Source organism: Eptesicus fuscus, chromosome 2, assembly GCF_027574615.1.
Source record: "Eptesicus fuscus isolate TK198812 chromosome 2, DD_ASM_mEF_20220401, whole genome shotgun sequence".
Taxonomy (NCBI): domain Eukaryota; kingdom Metazoa; phylum Chordata; class Mammalia; order Chiroptera; family Vespertilionidae; genus Eptesicus; species Eptesicus fuscus.
Window position 1 is genome coordinate 1,091,272 of NC_072474.1, and position 21,793 is coordinate 1,113,064.

General features: G+C 41.5%; 1 protein-coding gene and 1 pseudogene across 1 annotated transcript in view; one reads left to right on the top strand and one right to left on the bottom strand.

The window, feature by feature from the left end:
* Positions 1 to 21,793, top strand: part of MYO9A (myosin IXA) — a 321,663-nt gene that overhangs the window by 116,307 nt on the left and 183,563 nt on the right. The window contains exon 12 of the mRNA XM_008151369.3: positions 21,077 to 21,198. Within this exon, the coding sequence (XP_008149591.2) occupies positions 21,077 to 21,198 (122 nt within the window). The remainder of the gene's footprint in view (positions 1 to 21,076; positions 21,199 to 21,793) is intronic.
* Positions 14,466 to 16,120, bottom strand: LOC103294966 (deubiquitinase OTUD6B-like; annotated as a pseudogene).

Below are 21,793 nucleotides of genomic sequence, written 5' to 3' on the forward strand. Positions count from 1 at the left end.
CAGTTACCCGAGGTGGACACTCTTGGTGCACCCATTTGTGGGCTGTGTGCACAGTCTTGTTGTAGTTAAGCCTTGATTGTTATTGGTATCACTGGGAGGAATTGACCTCCAGGCCAATTGGCTGTAAGGATCAGCTGTGTCTATGCTGGGAGAACTCTGTGCTGGAGACACCCTTATGAGAGAAGATTTGCAAAAGCCTCTGTGCTCAGCTTAGATGGGGCGGAGTCTCAGGGCGGAGCAGACAGCATTGGTTTCCCGTCAGCCCTGCCCTAATAGGCCCCTGTGTCTCAGTGTCCCGTGGTAATTGCTGCAAGCACCTCTGAGAGAAAGCCGCCCTCGAGTTCCGCCCGCTGCCAGACAGTCTAGTTTCTCCCTGAATGAGTCTGGGTTCCCAGAGTCTTACCCAGAACTGCAGTTCAGTGCAGTCGGGAGCTTTTGTCTCCCTCCCGCTTGAGAAAGCCAGCCGTGTACTCCGTTGCCCGCCCTCTCCACGCAAGCGCCTTGGTACCTCTGCCTTCCACAGTTCCTCTGAGTCTCAGTGTGCTTTTCTCTTTCCTGACAGTCCAGTTTCACCCCGTATGAGTCTGGGTCCCCAGAGTCTCGCCCGGAACTGAGTTCAGCGCAGTTGAGATCTTTTGTCTCCCTCCCGCTTGAGAAAGCCAGCCGCGCACTCAGTTGCCAGTCCTCTCCGCGTGCGTCTCAGTACCTCTGCCTCCTGTAGCTTCTCTGAGTCTCAGTGTGCCTTTCTCTTTCCTTCTAGTTGTAGAATTTCCACTCAGCCAGCCTTCCTGTGGTTCTGGTTGATGTTTGTTTTGTCTCTTAGTTGTAGTTTTGAAATTGTGCGAGGCAGCAGTTTAGGTGTTTACCTATGCCGCCATCTTGGTTTTCCTGTTATTGATTTTTAATTAGTTACATGGGCTTGGTCACATGCTAAGTATGCTTGTTTGATTGCTTTGGTCTCTTAGTTCTAGAATGGGATATAGGAGCTTATTAATGGAATCTCGAATCAACTCATAGTGTGGATATAGGAAACAGGACAATATAGAGAGAAAAAAAATGGGTAACTAGATATATCCTTTGAGAAACGAATATTGACTTAATGTAGGAAGAGTGAGCCATCAATTTCCATAAGAATTCTTAGGTTAAATGCAAGGTCAAAGAATATGTGGGATCTTCCTTCAAGCCAAGTTTGAGGTCAGTAACAAGTTGAGATTGTAGCTTTTTTTTTTCCAGTTTATGTATGAGGACATAGGCAGAAGCAGAATTTATATTTGACTTAAGGGAATGGTGAAGAAATGAAATGAACACCCCTGGCTGGGTAGCTCAGTTGGTTAGATTGTATCATCCCGGTACACCAAGGTTTTGAGTTCATCCTCTCACTCTCTATTTCTCTCTTTCTCTCTCCCACTCTTCCTCTCCCTCTCTGTTTCTCCCTTCCTTCTTTCCTCTCTCAAATTAATAATTTAAAATAATGAAATGAACAGAAAGACCACAACAGGTCTATAAAACAGAAAAAAAAATCTTTTATCATAGGGTTTGTTGACCTCTGTCCAACTTCTATTTTGCTTAAAAGGTTATAAGGACTGATTAACAGTTGCACAAGCAACATTGGTCTGGTTATTTTGAATGCTTGAAGTTCTTAAACACATGACTTTTTAGCTAGACTAGTCAATAGAGCTATTAAAAGATAGTATTGACTGACAATAAGATGTCAGTGTAGTAAACGCCTGCACTCGCCACCTCCCACAACCACATCAAAATTACAACTAAGATACAGAATAACCATCATCCAGAACCGCTGCTGGCTGAATGGAAGTCCTACAACTAGAGAAGTAAAGAAGAAAGCACACTGAGACCGGTAGGAGGTGCAGAGGCTTGGAATGGGCTGGTCTGGCACCCAGGTGTGCCACTTTTTTAATCTGTAGAGGCTGCCCAGAGGAGCAAGGGGTCCCAGGCCCACACCAAAACCCCAGCCCAGGGTCCCAGAGCTGGGAAAAGAAATCCCTGTGGGCAGTAAGAACTTCGGCTGTAAAAGCCAGTGCAGATTGGGGCTCAGTGACACAGAGGCTGCTGGAGACCCAGCTGTTCCTCTTAAAAGTCTAGCACTACGAACTGAACTTACCGCGTCCTGCTTCCTATGAGTTCCAGGGAGAGGCTTTGGGGGACACAAACACATATGAGGAGGAACTGGATTGTCTGGCATGGGGCAGGAACTTGGGGGTGGCTTTATCCCAGATTGAGGTGTTCGCAGGGATCATTGTTCTTATGCTGGGACCTCCCCTGTCCCAAGGCTGACTGGTAGCCATTTTTGTTTGCTCCACCCTGGTGATTCACTAAGACCCCGCCTCATCCAATTTATAACCCTATCCAAGCTGTGTGCAGTGGCTATGAATGGTCTGTTTTTGCTCAGGCTAAAATCTCTCAAACAAACTGCAGCTGAGTCAGGGAGCCCCAAACCTATCAATAAAAGGCCCAAGACCTGGCACCAGCACCAGCACCAGCCTGCCTTACTTCATAGCTGGGCCTCATCTGGGCATTTCCAAACCCAATACAAAGAGAAGGAATCTGCAGATCTCTCTGTAGCTCCTGCTGGGTGGCCCCAGGCAATGACTGACTTTGCACCTCCCTGGAGTCCCAAGAGCGAGGGTACTACCCAGTGGTCAGTGTGAGAGCATACCAGATTACAACTCTTCACATCCATAAGTGATACATTCAAGGGGCAGACTCAGTGAGCACCAAAGCCCCATTGAAGCAAGTCTACTGCACAGCAGCTCTCCCACTGTAGTTGCAGCTTTTCTTCACAGCCAGTTGGCCTGGAGGTCAGTTCCTCCAAGTGACAACAACAGCAATCAAGTCTCAACTACAACAAGACTGTGCTCACAGCCCACAAAGGGGTGCACCTAGAGCTCCCAGCTCAGGTGACTGGGGAAGCTGAGCCACTGGGCCCTATAGGACACCTACTACATAAGGCCACTCTACCAACTCAAGGAGACATAGCAGCTACCCAATACATAGAAACAAACACAGGGAAGCAGCCAAAATGCAGAGACAAAGAAACATGTCACAAATGAGAGAAATGGAAGAAAGCAAACTATTGGATATAGAGTTCAAAACCACAGTTATAAGGTTACTAAAGAATCTTCTAGAAATCTCCAGAAAAATGGAAAAGGACCAGTCAGAAATTAAGCATACACTGATTGAAATAAAGAATAATATACAGAAATTCAACACAAGAGTAGAGGATTCTGAGAATCAAATCAACAATTTGAAATATGAGGAAGCAAGAAACACCCAACCAGAAGAGCAAAAGAAAAAAGAATCCAAAAACATGAAGATAGTGTAAGGAGCCTCTGGGACAACTTCAAGCTTACCAGCATTCACATTATGGGGGTGCCAGAAGAGAGAGAGCAAGATATTGAAAACTTCCCCTAGTTGGTGAAAGAAATAGACTTACAAGTCCAGGAAGCGCAGAGAGTCTCAAATAAGAGGAACCCAAAGAGGACCATATCATAATTAAAATGCCAAGGGCAAAAGACAAAGATAGAATCTTAAAAGCAGCAAGAGAAAAGCAGTTAGTTACATACAAGGGAATGCCCATGCGACTATCAGCTGAACCATGCAGGCCAGACGGGAGTGGCAGGAAATATTCAAAGTGGTGGATAACAAGAACCTACAACCAAGATTACTCTACCCAGCAAAGCTATCATTTAGAATTGAAGGTCAGATAAAGAGCTTCACAGACAAGAAAAAGCTAAAGGAGTTCATCACCACCAAACCTGTATTATATGAAATGTTGAAGGGTATTCTTTAAGAAGAGGAAGAAGAAGTAAAATAGAAGGTTCAAAAATATGAACAACAAAATGGCAAAATACATACCTATCTACAATCCTGTCTAATAAAGAGGAAATATGCTAACTGACCGTCACGCTCTCACAAAGATGGCGGTGCCCACAGCCAATAAGGAGGGGATATGCTAATTTATTGTCACGCCCTCAAAGATGGTGGCGCCCACAGCCACAAGATGGCGGTGACCAGTCCCCTCAGCCCCGCCCGGGGCGGCAGGCGCACGGCATTGCCAGGCTCGCCACCAGGCAGGTCCGGCCGCTCCGCGTGCCTGCCTCTGGAGTCTCCCAGTCCCCTCAGCCCCCCAGCTACCCAGGGCCATCCCAAGGTGCAGGCAAGCCTCGGATGACAGTTGCCTAGCCACCCAGGGAGCCCGAGGCTCATGTAACCAGGGCCGGCAGAGGCTTGCACTGCCGACAGTGGCAGCAGCAGAGGTGTGATGGGGGCGTTGCCTTCCCCTGATAGCCCCTGAGGGCTCCCAGACTGTGAGAGGGGGCAGGCCAGGCTGAGGGACCCCCACTCCAATGCATGAATTTTCATGCACTGGGCCTCTAGTTGAATATAAAAATCAAATGAATAAAAAAATCTAATGAACAGAATAAACTGGTGAATAAAATAGAATCAGAGGCATGGAAATGGAACAAACTGATGATGCTCAGAAGTAAGGGGGGAAGGAGGGGGGCGGGAAGAGATTAAACAAAGGTCTTATATGAATATATGCATTACCTATAGACACAGACAATAGGGTGGCAAAGGCCTGGGGCTTGGCGGGAACCATGCGTGGAGGGGGGCATTGAGGGGAAAAGAGGTACATCTATAATAATCTTAACAATAAATATATCTTTTTAAAGATGGTATAATTATTACACCCTGGCTGATGTTTCTCAGTGGTTAGAGTGCCGGCCTGCACACTGAAGGTTGGTGGGTTTGATTCCCAGTCAAGGGCACGTACACAACCAATCAATGTGCTCTTTCACAGCGGGGTCTCTCTCTCTCTCTCTCTCTCTCTCTCTCTCTCTCTCTCTCTCTCTCTCTCTCTCTCTCTCTCTCTCTCTCTCTCTCTCTCTCTCTCTCTTTCTCTGCCTCTGTCTCTTTCTCCCCTCCACCCCTTCTACTCTCTCTAAAAATCAATGGAAAAAATAGATATCCTCAGGTGAGTATTAACAACAAGAACAAAAAAAGATAGTATTGTTTGCTATAATAGTAGCTAGCATTATGTAGTGCCTGCTCTTTCTTAAGCAGGTCCTAATATTTTTATTCTAGTTTTACAGGTGATGCCTAAAGCAAGTATTCAATCCTTAAGACTCTGGTTCCATAATTTTTGCTTTTAATCAGAAGCTGAGCTGGGATTGGTCTTTTAACAGTCCAGTGTTCTTTTAACTAGATCATGCCAAATTAGTATTTTTATCTCTTGCAAATGGGTATATGTGTTGGGGGAGCAAATGATTGCATTTAGTTGATGTGTTCTGTACTTTAAAAAGCAAAGCACCACTTGCTCTGTGGATCATTAAACAGAAGACTGGTGCTGGCTGGCGTGGCTCATTGGTTGAGTATCGACCTATGAACCAGGAGGTTATGGTTCAATTCCTGGTCAGGGAACATGCCCGGGTTGTGAACTGGATCCCCAGTGTGGGGCATGCAGGAGGCATCTGATTAATCTCAGAGAGATGCAGGAGGCATCTCTCTCATCATTGATGTTTCTCTCTCTCTCTCTCTCCCTTCCTCTCTGCAAGCAATAAAAAAATACATATCTGTTTAAAAAGAGGAAACAACCAGAAGACTGGTTAAATTGTTTTTGAAGAAGACATTTATTCTGTTATTGTGAACTGAAATTATTCTTACCTTTTCTATAGAAGTCTAGATTAGACATGGAGAAGTCACAAGAAATGCCTTACCTAAAAACATCTATAAAAAGAAAACCTTAGAGTTCATGGAAAATGTGTTCATAACTACTTGGGGGTGGGTGATTCTCATTGATTTGCTACTCTGAATATCATAAGTTTGGGTAATGTGTTGGAACTATGGATCAGAAGACACAGATTCTAAGGCATATCTCTATTTTCTTTCAAGTCTCAGTATTCTCTTCTGTAATTTGTGATGTAATGTAATTGTGTTTCAATGTTACTTCTGGAAAGTTTAGAAACCTTACATCTATTTGCCATCTCATCTATTTTATTCTTTCTCTCCTCAAGTTTTTCTCTTAAAATGGATTTGCTGGGATTATATTTATCAGTGTTTCCTGGTATGAGATGGGTACCCAGTGATTATTTGTTAAATTCTATTGAATATAAATCAGTTAAGTAGATAAAAAAATTTTAAATGGAGATAGAAATAGAAAAGTATAAAATATTCTTTGGGAGAAAACATCTTGAAAATCTTGATTACGAATGTTCACCTTTACATTTTGTTTAAAACTAGTACAGAGGCACACAGGATGTAGTAATTGTCATGTAGGATAGTAAATGCTATAGTTAGATACAAGGTAAAGTAGTGATATAAAGAATGAAGTTGATTAGAACTTCCTGAAAGTCTGCAAAGATTTCCCAGGGATGATTCTGGAACATAGTTTTGAATGGAAGGTTGAGTTTACCAGATTGTCAATGGGAAAAAGATACTTTAAACAAAGGTAACAATTCCTTAAAACTTTGATATAAAATGACATAGCACTTTTGATGAACTGAATCAATGTAGCTAAAATATAGGGTATAAAATAAAGAATGCAGGCAGGAAGAAAGGTAAGTTTGATGAAATAGCCTAAGTTCAGATAGTTGTGAGCCTTATATATCATGAAGAGAAGATTAGAATTTTAGAGAATGAGGAGACATTTGAAATATATTTAGTGGAGGATTTGAATTGGAACTATGGGAGATGGACTGAAGAGAGGTGAACTAGAAAAAAGGACATCACATATGAGCCACGTATATGAGCCAGTTGAAGTAGTGTGGGTGAGTGATTGAGTCCTGAATCAGAGTTTTAGTAGAGAAAATGTGGAATAAGAGACAGAACAAAAGAGGTTTCTGTGATATTTCAAATCAACGTATGTCATTTGTAATAGTGCTCTCTTCTTATTCTCTTTACTTGCTCAGAATTGTCCTCCAGGTCATTGATTCATCAATAAATTGAAAAATAATTGTGTCAGGCACTGTGCTAGGCATTGAAAATAGAAAATTTAGAGTGCCAGGGATCTTATTTGAGGATTTCATAATCTGGTGAGTTTTTCTTCTATCTATCCCACTTCTGGAGATGGATGTCAAACTAGGTAATTTTCACTAAACTTGCCTTGAGGACACCTGAAAAAACTGAACAAAGTATATTTGAAGGCATTGGAATACCTTCAAATAAGTAAAATTTTACTGTGCTTAAATCTGTAAGAAGGAAATCCAGAGAGATGAGCCCATTATTTATGGACTTTTCTATTATGGTAAAGGGCTGCTGATTCAGAAAGAGTCCAGCTTGAAGTGTGAGGTACTGAACAGATTCAAGAGCAAGGAGGAGCTCCCTGGTAACCTCCACAAGTTGAGACTCCAATAGTTAAAACAACTTTATGTTTTTAAGTAGACTTATCAGATGATAGGGAAAAAAACCATTTTCAGAACTGACATATAAGCAATACAAAATTTGTATCTATAACTATTAAAGAAATTGAATATGTAATTAAAAATATTTTTATAAAGAACACTGTAAGCCAAGATGGCTTCACTGGTGAATTCTACCAACACAAAAGAAGATTGGTTTGACATAAATAGTTATGTGAAATAGATAAAAAGGGACAATTCAATGTATTTTAGGGAGCCAGGACAACATTGATACCCAAATCTTTAAAGGATATTAGAAGTGGAAATTGCCTTGGCCTGTGTGGCTAAAGTTTATTGGAACGTTGTCCCATACACCAAAATGTCATGGGTTCAATTCCTAGTCAGGGCACATACCTAGGTTGCGTGTTCAAGTCCCTAGCAGAGCTGCATGTGAGAGGCAGCCTATCAATGTTTCTCTCTCACATCGATATTTTTCTCTCTCCCTCTCTCTAAAATCAATAAACATATCCTCAGGTGAGGATTTAAAAAAATAAATTTAAGGTCAGTATCACTCGTAAATATAGATTCCAAAACTTTAGACAAAATTAGTAAACTAAATTCAGCAAGATATATAAAAGGGTAATACATCAGAACCAAGTGGAGTTCTTTTCCAGTGTGTGTTAACATCTAACCATCAATCAATTTAATTCATCTGTTAACAAAATGAAGAAAAAAACCCCATGATGATCTCAATAGAAGTATAAAAAGCATTTGATAAAATTATATATGTTAAAAAAAACACCTTAGCAAACTAGGTATAGAAGGGAACTTTCTGATAAAGGGCATTCACAAAATGGTAATATAGTTAATTGAAACAAACTGAATACTTTCCCTCTAAGATTGAGAATAAGGAAGAATGTTTCCTCAGAGTTTTTATCGTAAACACTAGAGGCCTGCGGGATCGGGCTGAAACCAGCTCTCTGAAATCCCCTGAGGGGTCCTGGATTGCGACAGGGTGCAGGTCAGGCCGAGGGACCCTACCGGTGCACAATCAGGGCCGAGGAGAGATACGGGAAGTTGGCCAGCCAGGGAAGGACTGCAGGAGGGCTCCAGGGCGTGTCCGGCCCATCTTGCTCAGTCCCGATCGGCTGGACTCCAGCAGCAAGCTAACCTACCAGTTGGAGTGTTTGCCCCCTGATGGTAAGTGCACATCATAGTGACTGGTCAACCGGTCGACTGTCTGCCCCTGATGGTCAATGCACATCATAGCAAGCAGTTGAGCGACCTTAGCATACCATTAGTATATTACACTTTGATTGGTTGAATGGCCAAATGGTCAACCGGACACTTAGCATATTAGGCTTTTATTATAGAGGAGTATAGGCATGTGATGACACCCAACTGAGCAGTGAACATGGAAAAGATTTCATACTTTATTAGTCATCAGGGAAATAAAAATTAAAACCACAATGAGATACCCGTTGGCATTCACCAGAATGATTAAAATGAAAAAGACTAATAATACAAGTATTAGATAAGTACTGTGCATGAGGAAGTCCCCTGTACTGGAGGTGGGTGCATAAATTGGTACAACTACTTTAGAAAGTTTTTTGGCACTATCTGCTAAAGTTATACTGGTGTAGTTTATAAGCCTGTGTTTTTACGCTTAGAATGCATATAAATGCACACCGAAGGTTTTGTACAGAAATATTCAAAATAGCATTTTTAATGACCAAAAATTGGGAGTATCTGTAATGCCTATCGACAGTGCAATGGGGGAATAAATTGCATGTAAATATTCTACAGCATTGGTTCTCAAAAGTTTTGTTCTTCCCTTAATCCTACTGGTAGCATCAGCATTTCCAAGGAACTTGTTAGAAATGCAACTATTGGACTCCTCCCTCTACCTACTTCAGAAATTCTGGGCATGGGTCCCAGCAGTCTGTGTTTTATTGTATATTTTCGTTAATCCTTTCCCGAGGATATTTTTCCATTGATTTTTAGAGAGAGTGGAAGGGAGGAGGAGAGACAGAGGGAAAGAAAAACAGATTAGATGCCTCCTGCATGTGCCCTGATCAACCTGCGACACTTCAGTCCTCAGGCCTAAGCTCTGTCCACTGAGCAAAACCAGCTAGGGCAGCAGTCTGGTTTTAATAAGCTCTCCACGTGATTCTGTTGTACATTAAAGTTTTTTATTTATTTATTAATGGACTAGGGGCCCAGTGCACGAATTCGTGCACCTTGGAAAGAACTGAGAACTGTGGGCCGTGGTCTCGGCCCATCCTACGTGCCCCTGCCTGGCCCCTCGCGGCCCCCTGTCTGCCCGCAGTGCCGTTCCCACTGCCACCACTCCCACGCACTTGACCGCATCAGCCCTGCTTGCATTTGCTGACAGTGCGAGCGACTGGGGCCGGGGCCAGCAGCAGGTGTGAGCGGGGCTAAAGCCATTATCGGGTGTGAGTGGTGGCACTGGTGCTGGCAGCGGGTGCGAGTGGGGCCATCGCTGGCAGCGGGTGCAAGAGGTGGCTGCCGGCCTTGATTGCCCCTCAGGAGCAGGGGGAGTTGGAGAAGCCCTGAGGGGCGATCGGGGCCGGCAGCTGCTGCTCGCACCCGCTGATGGTGTCAAGTGATTGGGGCCAGCGCTGGGCACCGGCAGTGGGTGGGAGCAGTGGCTCCCGTGCCGGCAGCAGGTGCAAGTGCTGGGCGGGACCGCAGCACGCGGGAACAAAGAATTTTTAGTAACCACCAGAGGCTTGCTCCAATGACAGCGACCGGTGCCCCATCTTGGTCTGGCACCCCCTTTCACCTCTTAAACCATCCCACTGCGGCTGACGTCCGCCATGTTGTGTGCTTTGCCGCCTGCTGCTGACCCCTGCTTGTCAGCCACGTCGTAGCGACTGGTTGTTCGGTTTTTTGGTTGTCCTGCCATTCGGTCTATTTGCATATTAGGGTTTTGTATATATAGATTGTTAGAAAGAAAAAGGAAGGGAGGGAAGTGGGGGGGAAGAGAGAGAGAGAGAGGCATCAGTTTGTTGTTCCACTTTATGCATTCATTGGTTGTTTCCTGTATGTGCCCTGACAAGGGATTAAACCTGCCCACAACCTTGGTGTATCAGGATGATGCTCTAACGAATTGAGCTACTCAGCCAGGGCTGCACATTCAAGTTTGAGAATTAATGCTCTGTAGCAGATTTTGGTTTACTTTTCCTGTAAAGGACCAGCTAAGTAAGTCTTAGGTTTTTGGGTCTATATGGTCTCAACTTTGCTGTTATATTGAGGAAGCAGCCATAGGTAATGTATAAATGAGCAAATGTGTTCAGCAACCTCGGCCCTACAGCAGTTAAAATGAATGAATCCTATAGTATGGATGTGTCTCTGAAACATAATGCTGAGTAAAAAAAGCCAGATAAAAAGAATATGTATTGTATGATTTTATTTACATAATATTTTTAAAGAGGTGGGTCTTGTCAGTGGTATCAGAAGTTAGGATAATAGTTAAGGGGCAAGATTCTTCGTCTTTGGAAAGAGGGGATGAGTTGGGATTTTGGACCGCTAGTGCTGTCTATAAAAGTTCATATGTTCATACTATGTTAGTGCACTTGTTAACCATCCTATAAAAAAGAAGAATTGGGAAAAAACTTTATTAGCACCACTTGTGAAAAAAACACACTTTTTAAATACTTTATTTTAAAATTACAGTTGACATGTGTAATACTATATTAATTTCAGGTGTACAACATAGTAATTGGACATTTAAAAAAATTAATTCATCTTTTATTCTTCTGGCAAACAGATAATATGAACAAAGCTATATTGCTCGCTATAGTTAGTATACACACTCCTTTTTGCTTTATACAAATTGTAAACATATGGATAAAATTCTTGGCTTAACACATATTTCAGAAATCCAACATACTTTTTGAGTTAGGACAAAGGAAAATTTATGAAATTTCCATTAGATTATCATTATACAGCAAAAACTAAATTAGTATATCTGCTTTTAAGTTAACATCTGCCATTTTTTAAAGACTTCCATTTTAGGTTACAGCTGAAATGATTTTTTACGTGAAGTTTTATGAAAGAACAGAAGCTAACAAATGTTGTTTATAACCATATGGACTAGCCTATATAATAACAGCCTAATATGCAAATCGACCAAACAGCGGAACGACCTGTGGAATGACTGGTCACTATGACGCACACTGACCACCAGGGGGAAGATGCTCAACACAGGAGCTGCCCCAGCCTGCAGGCCCGGCCAGCCAAGGTGGGTGCCAGCGGGGGCCTCCCTGATCACCCTGCTGGTCTCCCCACAGATCGGCCCTGATCACTGGCCAGGCCTAGGGGCCCTATCCGTGCATGAATTTCATGCACTGGGCCTCTAGTTTAAAAATAATAAAAATAGAAATAAACCTATAATCAAGAAAATGACACTTGTTAGGAAAAAAATAAACTACCATTAAGGTATTTTCCAATACTTTAAATATAGATGGAATTTATAATAACTAAGTTTCATGATACCTTGTTTTATTACTTCCGAATGCTTATCTTTTAATTTTAAAATAATGATTACTTCAAAATAAAGCCAAGGTGTTTATTATTTTATAATTTCATTATTTTATATATTACAGACCTCCAAGAAAACTCAGATCATGGATTACAAAACAGTTATCCTTCAGCATATATTTTGTCTGACAGGCAGAATGGTTTTTAATTTCTTAAAATAGACTACCTTCATGTAGTACTTATTTGATCTAGTTGACCATCTTCCCACGTCATCACCTGCTAGGCACATGAGATTGATACCCCATTTTTAATATTATAAACCCGATATTTAACTATAAATTTGTTATATTCAGAAAGCAAAAATTAAAATGTTATATACTTCATGCTAAATGTTATTAGTTATTTCTAATTGGGGAAAAATAGATTCAACCAAAAAGGTCTCATTTACATAATACTTCCTTGCATATCAAATTATCAGACCCATTTGTATAGGTGAGTACTATTTTCCTAGAAGGAATATTGTTACGTGTAACCTGAAATCTGAGCTAGATAAATCACTCACACCAAAAAGCATTATATATTGATTTTTACTATAAAGTCTTGTCTCCCAAAGAGTAGCTTTTGACTTTATCCATACATGTAATCATTCTCAAATACTTGTTTGAGTTAAGGAAAGATGACCTTAAAAGGCTAACAAATAACAAAAGAGACTTTCTTTTAATCCTAGAGAATGAAGCAAAAAAGAGAAAGAGCTTGTAAGACAAATTTGAAAAGAGGAAAGATTTTAAGTAAATTTGTCCTTGGACCCTTTTACATTGCTCCTCCTTCAGCTCGTACAAGTTAAATAATAAGAGAGGTCCCAAACTGTTCCTTAGTGGAAAAATCTGCAAGGAAAGCAAAGCAGCTGAGCAGTGAAGGAGAAAACACAACGAAGATGTAAAAATGTGTAGTTATGAAAATAATCAAGAAATTATGGTATTAATTCCATTTTGAAGTTTAAGAAACAGCAAATAGTAACATGAATTATAAATAATCTGTTGGATCTTTTCATTTTAAATTATTTTTTGTTTCGTCTTTTTACATTACACACAAATAAAAGGCTAATCTGTAATTCTTTAGGTTCAAAGCTGATAGGGAACACCTATTTACCTTTGAATTTGTGCCATCTCTTAAAGCTTAACATCTGATTCCCATCTAAAAAAAAATCACACCATTGAGACAAAACTAAATTCTCAGTCATTAAAACAAGCTTCTTAGCTGCATTTTGATGGGTCATAAAAAAACTTCACAGCATTAATCTCATCAATACCAGGTTACTGCAATCAAGTTTATAAGTGTTAATTAAATTTGCTATCACCATCCCCCCCACTTTATTGCAGTGACAAAAAGACTGAGTCATTTCATTTCTTAAAGAAAAATTACACTGAAATGGTTACTGGAAGCTTTTTAAAAAATAATATATTTTAATTGATTTCAGAGAGGAAGGAAGAGGGAGAGAGAGATAGAAACATCAATGATGAGAGAATTATTGATCGGCTGCCTCTAGCATGACCCCTACTGGGGATCGAGCCCACAACCTGAGCATGTTCCCTTGACTGGAATCGAACCTGGGACCCTTCAGTCTGCAGGCCAATGTTCTATCCACTGAGCCAAACCAGCTAGGGCTTTTACTGAAAGCTTTTTAAAAAACATTTAAGATTTATTTCAACATAATGTTCAGGATCCTATATTAATAAAAATATAAGCAAACTAGGGGCCGCGAGACTGCCGTGGGCACAGGGGCAGGTCTTGGCCCATCCTCTGTGCCCCTGCTGGCCCCTCCTGCCGCGCCCTCCCCCCCCCCCCCCCGCCCGTCTCTTGTCTGCCAGCAGCCCTGCTCTTGGTGCCACTGCTCCCATGTGCTGACAGCGCCAGCCCTGCTCGCATATGCTGATGGCGCAGAGGGAGTGGGGCTGGCACCGTCAGCTGGTGTGAGCAGCGGCTGCTGCCCCGATCACCCCTCAGGAGCAGGGGGAGGTGAAGAAACCCTGAGGGGCTATTGGGGCCAGCAGCCGCCGCTCACACCTGCTGATGGCACCGAGTGATTGGGGCCAGGGCTGGCACTGGCAGTGGGTGTAAGCGGCGGCTCCGGCGCCAGCAGCGGGTATGAGCAGGGCTGGAGCTGGCAGCAGGTGCAAGCACTGGGTGGGACTGTGGCATGTGGGAGCAAAGAATTTTCAGTAAACACCAGAGGCTCCCACTCCCCCCCCCCCCCCCCCATGACAGCGACTGGCACCCTGCCTTGGTCTGGCACCCCCGCTCACCTGCTCCACCATCCCGCCATGTTCCACGCACTCCCCTCTGGTGGTCAGTGCACATCATAGTGATTAGTTGTTCCATTATTCGGTTCTGCCGTTTGGTCTATTTGCATCTTAGGGTTTTATATATATAGATATAGATAGGGTTGCATCTTGGTCTGTGAGTGATGTTCTTGACAATGGACTTATAAGTATTTTTAAAATACCACTAAGAGGACACTGGTTAAAGTTTATCTCTGACACAATTTTTTGAGAAACCTATTAAAAGCTTTGCCATAAAACTGATTTAAGGTAGTTATATTTTTCAGTAACATTTAGAACAATCTAGCACTTGGTGTGAATTATTCATATTGGCACACTGTACTAAAATATAATTGTGCAACATTTTGTAAACTAGTTGAAATTTCCAGTAGCTCTGTTCACTGACTAAGCCATATGCATATCTCATATATGCAAGTCTTAATAGGTTTCTTTTGATACTCTTTGCCAACTACAATGGGAGGAGAATCTGCCTGTATTATCTTTATTGGTGTTTGTAAAATATGAGATAGAGATTTTAGCTCAAGCTGACTTCCCCATGCAGTTGTGTATATAATGCCATCACAGTACTTTCCGAATTCTTCTGAAGTATACGTATCTTCTGTATTAGGGTTTGTTAAAAATGGCAGAAAGTCGTCCACGTGGCTTTGCATATACTTAGTTTAATTACTGAAGGCAGCTATAGTCAGAGGGCATTCCTGTTCTTTCAGTTGATCTTAAATGACTCTCTACATGCAGTGGCCATCAGATGGAATCTTTAATTTCTAACTGTCTAGCTGCCATTATTTGAGCAAGTTTTTCACTTTCTATGCATCTAGCTTTATGTAAGTTCTCAGCTTCAGCTTCAGCTATCCTTTCTTTCTGCTCTTTTTCCAGTGCTTCTTTTTTGTCCCATCTCTTTTGTGCTGTTGATATCTCAGGTGGCTGATTCTCAAGAGCCAAGGTTGAAATGTTAACAGCACCAGAATGTATTTAACTCTCCCTAGAAGTTAGCTTAAATTGCTCCAGTTTTTCTGTTTCTGTTCCATTTCTGCTTCCAACTTAGCAACATTTTCATTGAGTTGCTTCCTCCTCTTTTTGTCATTCTTTGGAACAGCATTCTTCATACCTTGAATTTTGGCTTGCAACCCCGCCTCTTTGTAATGTCTCCTCATCAGCTGCTCCTCTTGATCAACCCTTTCCACTGAGACTCTAGATACTACTTATGAAGTGATCATCCTGATAAATCTAGTAGCTTTCTGGCACCATACATAGTTATTACAATATTATTGACTATATTACCTGTGCTGTACTTTACATTCCCTTAACTCAGTGGTTTTCAACCTTCCTAATGCCACGACCCTTTAATACAGTTCCTCATGTTGTGGTGACCCCCAACCATATGTCATGTAAATATCTGTGTTTTCCGATGGTCTCAGGCGACCCTGCTAGCGGTTCTCAACCTGTGGGTCGTGACCCACAGGTACAGCAGCGGTTCTCAACCTGTGGGTCACGACCCACAGGTTGAGAACCGCTAGCAGGGTCGCCTGAGACCATCGGAAAACACAGATATTTACATTACGATTCTTAACAGTAGCAAAATTACAGTTATGAAGTAGCAACGAAAATAATTTTATGGTTGGGGGTCACCACAACATGAGGAACTGTATTAAAGGGTCGCGGCATTAGGAAGGTTGAGAACCAATGCTAACTATTGTTATAACTGGCAATTTGCACATTTTAATCCCTTCCCATTTTTCATCCATTCCCCCAAGCCTCCTCTCATCTGGAAACCATCAAAATATCTTCTGTATCTATGAGTTAGTTTTTGTCTTGTTTATTCATTTATCTTATTTTTTTACATTCCACATATAAGTGAAATCATATAACATTTGTCTTTCTCTGACTCATTTCACTTAGCGTAATACCCTCTAGGTCCATCCGTGTTGTCAAAACGGCAAGGTATTGTTCTTTTTTATGGCTGAGTCATATTCTATCTTCTTTATTGATTTGTCTGTCAGTGGTTAACTGAGGTTGCTTCCCTATCTTGGCTAGCTACACTAATATAAGAGAAATATGCAAATTGTACCTTTGCGACACCCACCAGCCAATCAGGAGTGAATATGCAAATTAACCGAACAAAGATGGTGGGTTAACTTGCATACACAGGCGCCGAGCAGCCAGCGGCGGGACGCTTGCGATGACGCAGGCGTTTCGCACCGCCCCAGCTGCTCCGGGCCTCTGGGCAGTGTGGGGAGGCGGAAAGGCGGCTCTGGGCTGGAGCAAAGGTGGAAAGGCAGCTTCAGCCGGAGCAAAGGCGGTGCTGGCACCCAGTGGAAGGAAGGCCCATTCTTGCACGAATCTTCATGCATCGGGCCTCTAGTTGTAAATAATGCTGCAGTGAACATAGGGATGCAAATGTCTTTTTGAGTTCATGTTTTGGCTTTCTTAGGATAAATACCCAGAAGTGGAATTGGTGGGTCCTTCTTTGTCTATTGTAATAGACTTTGTTTAAATGTCTGTTTGTTTGATATAAATATTGGTACCCCAACTTTTTATTCGTTTCCATTTGCATGAAATATATTTTTCTATCTCTTTATATTCAGTTTTTGTTTGTCTTTTGACCTGAATTCGGACTCCTGTAGACAGTATATGTTTGGGTCTTGTATTTTTATCCATTTGGCCACCCGATGGCTATTGATTGGACCATTAATCCATTAACATTTAAAGTAATTATTGATAGCCCTGGCTAGTGTGGCTCAGATGGTTGGAGTGTTGTCCTATACCAGCAAAAGCTTCCAGCACCCCCTCAAAAGCTTGAGGTTTCCATTCCCGGTCAGGGCATATACCTAGGTTTTGGGTCTGGTCTTGGATTAGAGAATGTATGAGAGGCAACCAGTTGATGTTTCTCTCTCTCATCAGTGTTTCTCTCTATCTCTCTCTCCCCCAACCCCTTTCTTCTCTCTAAAAAACTATAAAGTAATTAATAGGTATACAGTTATTGCTGTTTTATTATTCTTATTTTTTATCTTATTTTTTGTAAAAACTGATTTGGTAGTGATGAACCTCTTTAGCTTTTTCTTATCTGGGAAGCTCTTTATTTGTCCTTCAATTCTATATGATAGCCTTACTGAGTAGAGGAATCTTGGTTGCAGGTTCTTCCTTTTCCTTACTGTGAATGTTTTATGCTAATCCCTTCTGGCCTTCAAAGTTTTTGTTGAGAAATTAGCTGACAATCTATGGGAGCTCCCTTTGTAGGTCACTAAGTGCCTTTTTCTTGCTGCTATCTATCTATCTATCTATCTATCTATCTATCTATCTATCTATCATCTACCTACCTATCTATCTATTGTTAATCCTCACCGGAGGATATTTTTCTATTAATTTTAATTAATTAATTTATTTTTTTGTTAATCCTCACCTGAGGATATTTTCCCATTGATTTTTAGAGAGAATGGAAGGGATGGTGGAGAGAGAGAGAGAGAGAGAGAGAGAGAGAGAGAAAGAAAGAAAGAAAGAGAAAGAAAGAAATATTGATGTGAGAGAGCCCTTGGTTGCTTCCTGCATGTGCCCAAACCAGAGCCACAGATCGAACCTGCAACTGAGGTATATGCCCTTGACTAGACTCTAACCGGTACCCTTCAGTCTGCAGGGCTACGCTCTAGCCACTAAGCCAAACTGACTAGGGTTCTTGCTGCTTTTAAGATTTTATCTTTGTCTCTAACCTTTGGCATTTTAATTTTGATGTATTTTAGTGTGAGTCTATTTGGTTTCATCTTGTTTGGGACTCTGAACTTCCTGGACTTGTGTGTCTATTTTCTTTTCCAGGTTAGGGAAGTTTTCCATCATTATTTCTTCAAATAGGTTGTCATTTCTTTGCTCTCTTCTTCTTCCAGCACCCTCATGATGCGAATGAATGTTGGTACACTTGAGGTTGTTCCAGAGGTCCCTTAAACTATCCTCATTTAAAAAATTCTTTTTTTCTTTTTGCTGTTTTGATTGGGTGTTTTCTGCTACCCTACCTTCCAAATAGCTGATTCTGTCATCTGCTTCATCAAATTTACTGTTGATTTAATCTAATTTATTCTTTATTTTTAGTGATTGTATTCTTCATTTTTGACTGGTTCTTTTTTATGTTTTGTTGCCGTTTTTATGTTTCTTATCTCTTTGTTAAAGTTCTCATTGAGTTCATCTCTTCCCCTGCGTTCATTGAGCAATCTTATAACCAGTGTTTCAAACTCTGCATCTGGTAGATTATTTGTCTCCATTTAGCTTAGTTTTCTTTAGTTTCCTCCTCTTCTTTTATTATTAGTGACATGTTTCTTTGTCTCCTCATTTTGGCTGCCTACCTGTGTATGTTTTTATGTATTAGGTAGATCTTTTATGTTTCCAGTCTTGGTAGAGTAGTCTTATGTAGTAGGTGTCTTATGAGGTCCAGTGGCAGTCTCCCAGGTCACATGAGTTAGGTGCTCCCTTGTGTGGGTTGTGTGTGTCTTACTATTGTAGTTGAGTCTTGATTGCTGTTGGCACTTCATTGGGAGGGATTTACCTTCAGGCCGACTGGCTACGAGGAGTGGTCATGATTACATCAGAGATGCTGTTGTGCAGGGGCTGACCCCATGGAGCAAGATGTATGTTAGTGGGGATCTAGTGCCTGCTGAGTTTGCCCTTTGGCAAGTCATTTGTAGAGGAGATTGAGTGTTCTGTTGTGATCTGAAGCTAGCCACCGGGTATGTAGATTCAGGGGCCGCTTGGGAGGGGCTCTGGTGCAGGCCAAGGTCAGCCACTGCCTATGCCATTCTGGGGCCACGTGGTATGGCTTACAAAGTGATCTGCAAATGGTTGCTACTTGTGTTTGGCTTGGAGGTGCCTGGGAGAATCTAAGCTGCCATCTAAGGCTGGCTGGCACTAGTGCTGGGCTTAGGCCAGGGGTCCTCAAACTACGGCCCGCGGGCCACATGCGGCCCGCCGAGGACATTTATCCGGCCCGCCGGGTGTTTTTGCCGCCGCTGCCTGTCCGGCTTAGCAGCTGACTTAGCAGTGTGCATAGGAATTTGTTCATAGTTTTTTTTTTTTTCCAAACTATAGTCAGGCCCTCCAACGGTCTGAGGGACAGTGAACTGGCCCCCTGTTTAAAAAGTTTGAGGACCCCTGGCTTAACAAGAAGTATGGGGTACTCTGAGACCAGCTACTGCTTTTTAGGAGTTTGTGAACCTTTGGGAGATTTTAGGAAAGTCCCCAGCACTAGCTGAGACAGGCTGTTTAAATGGAAAAGCGGCTTGAGTTGGCCCACAGGTTGTGTGGGGTGGCGTCCTGGAGATCAACAGGCAGGGTGTTAGGCAGGTTGATGGATACTCGGACTTGGCACTGGCCTTTACCTGTAGGCTAGGTGGAGGGAGGGCTCGACAAAGGAACAGTGGCCTTTACCAGCACTTCTGCCTGAGAGACAGCTGCTCCTCTAGCCCTTGCTTTGAAACCAGACTATTCAGTTCCTTCCTGTATGGCCCTGGTGCTTTTTGAGTTGCTGCCCCAGTACTGCTACTCAGAGCAAGTGAGTCAGTGAGAAAATCTGTGCATGGGCCCTTTAAGAGGAATGCCTGGGACTCCAGCAGCCCTTCCTCTTACTCAGCCACAATCCCGAGTTATGGGACTTCTCTTCCTGGCATTGGAACCTTAGGCTGGGGAGCCTGGTATGGGGCTGGAACCCCTCACTCCTCAGGAGGGGTCTCCGCAGCTGAGTTATCCCTCTGATTTTTAACTGTCACACGTGGGTGTGGGACCAGCCCGTTTTGCATCTCTGCCCTTCCTACTGGTCTTGATGTGGCTTCTTCTGTATATTTTTAGTTATAGAACTTCTGTTCAGCTAGTGTTCAGGCGGTTCTCAATGATGGTATATTCCATAGTTTAGTTGTAATTTTGATGTGGGTGTGGGAGGAGATGAGAGCACTGCATATACCTACTCTGTCTTACTTGTGAAATTTTTAATTAAAAGGAAAGAATTAAGCATTTGGCTTTCCCAGTTAGAATAACTATCATCAATTGGTTGCCTCTGTATATTAGGGTCATTTTTCTTTGTAGGATTATAATAATACAGAAGTGATAAAATTATAAAATCACCATATTTACAGAGAAGTATGCAGGTATTTTCAGTGAATACTAAAATCATCATGTGAACATAGTATTTTCTTGGTGCCTAGATATCCTTGTAATATAGAAACGTATCTTCTTGGGTTCTCAGGGGTATCTTTCTGGAAAATAGTCAAAAAGTAAAAGCATCTCACTGATGGGTAAAATAATATTTTTCAGTACAGAGAAATATTAGTAAGGAATGTGGGGGTTTTGTCAGAGGGTTTTAAATAGTTGCTCAAGGCCTGAGGTTTGAATTTTTAAGTGATGGAATGTGAAACCTTGTTTTGGAAAATATACTAAGGGTTTTATTTTGCTAAAGGCAAGTATATTTGAATTCTATATGATTTATATCAGTGGTCACTGGAGGTGATGGTTTTCCACTTGGCCCAGACATTGTTTTATTAAATTCATTGTTGTCGATTTATAGTCACATGGGAGAAATTAGGATTCTCTAGTTTATATTTTTCCTTAGTGTAATCATCAGATAGGATGTCTAAAACAAATTTAACCCTAAATTTTGATCTGAATGTATCACAAGTAGGATTTAACAAAAAATTTGGTTACATGTACTTTTTAAAGGAAATAGACACATACTGTATCAAGATTTTATAAAATTGAAATTATACATTTCGTCTTGTGTCTTTGTGATTTAAAAGAGGAAACTTTAGACTATTCTTTTTTAAGCCTGTTAAAAGTTTTTCAGTCCTTATTATCCTATACCTATTATTTTCTGCAAGATGAATAAATTGTTAATTTGTTATTTCCTAGGAGGAATACAGAGCTGAAGGTATCAGCTGGCACAATATAGATTATATAGATAATACCTGTTGCATAAATCTTATTAGCAAGAAACCAACAGGACTGCTCCATCTTTTAGATGAAGAAAGCAAGTGAGTATAATTCTTTTCCATTTTGTCATAGGCCATTTGGGCTTTTCATGTCTAAGTCCTAAGCTTTCTTCTTACATTATCAAATGCATTTTGTGTGTGTGTGTCTAGGGAACTTGTATGGACTTCACTATTATAGAACTCACTTAAATATGTTTCTCCATTTTTCTTCTACAGAGTTACATTGATGTTAAATTTGTTGGCATTACCGTAATTTATTTGTTGTGTGTTTCTCTCTTCTTGAATCAAGTTATATGTGAGATGCGTTTGCTGTTTTCCTGTTTAGTAGAAAATGTATCATGATAGATTAGTGATACTGCCACAACTGTGCAGGTGGTAAGTGACAATATATGCCAGATATTTACCATCCTTTGTTAATCCTGTTCAATGTACTAAACTTATCTCTAAGCTTCAGAAATAAAGCTTCACATGGCATCTTCCACAGCATTCTCAGTGCTCTATAAAGTATTATTTATAGATAAATTATGCTAAGAGATGGCAGATTTAGAATTGGAGAAACTGAAGTGATGGAGAATTGTGTGGGTTTTTTATTACTTTTAAGTAAAATATTTGGAAATTAGTGTTATACCCATTAAAC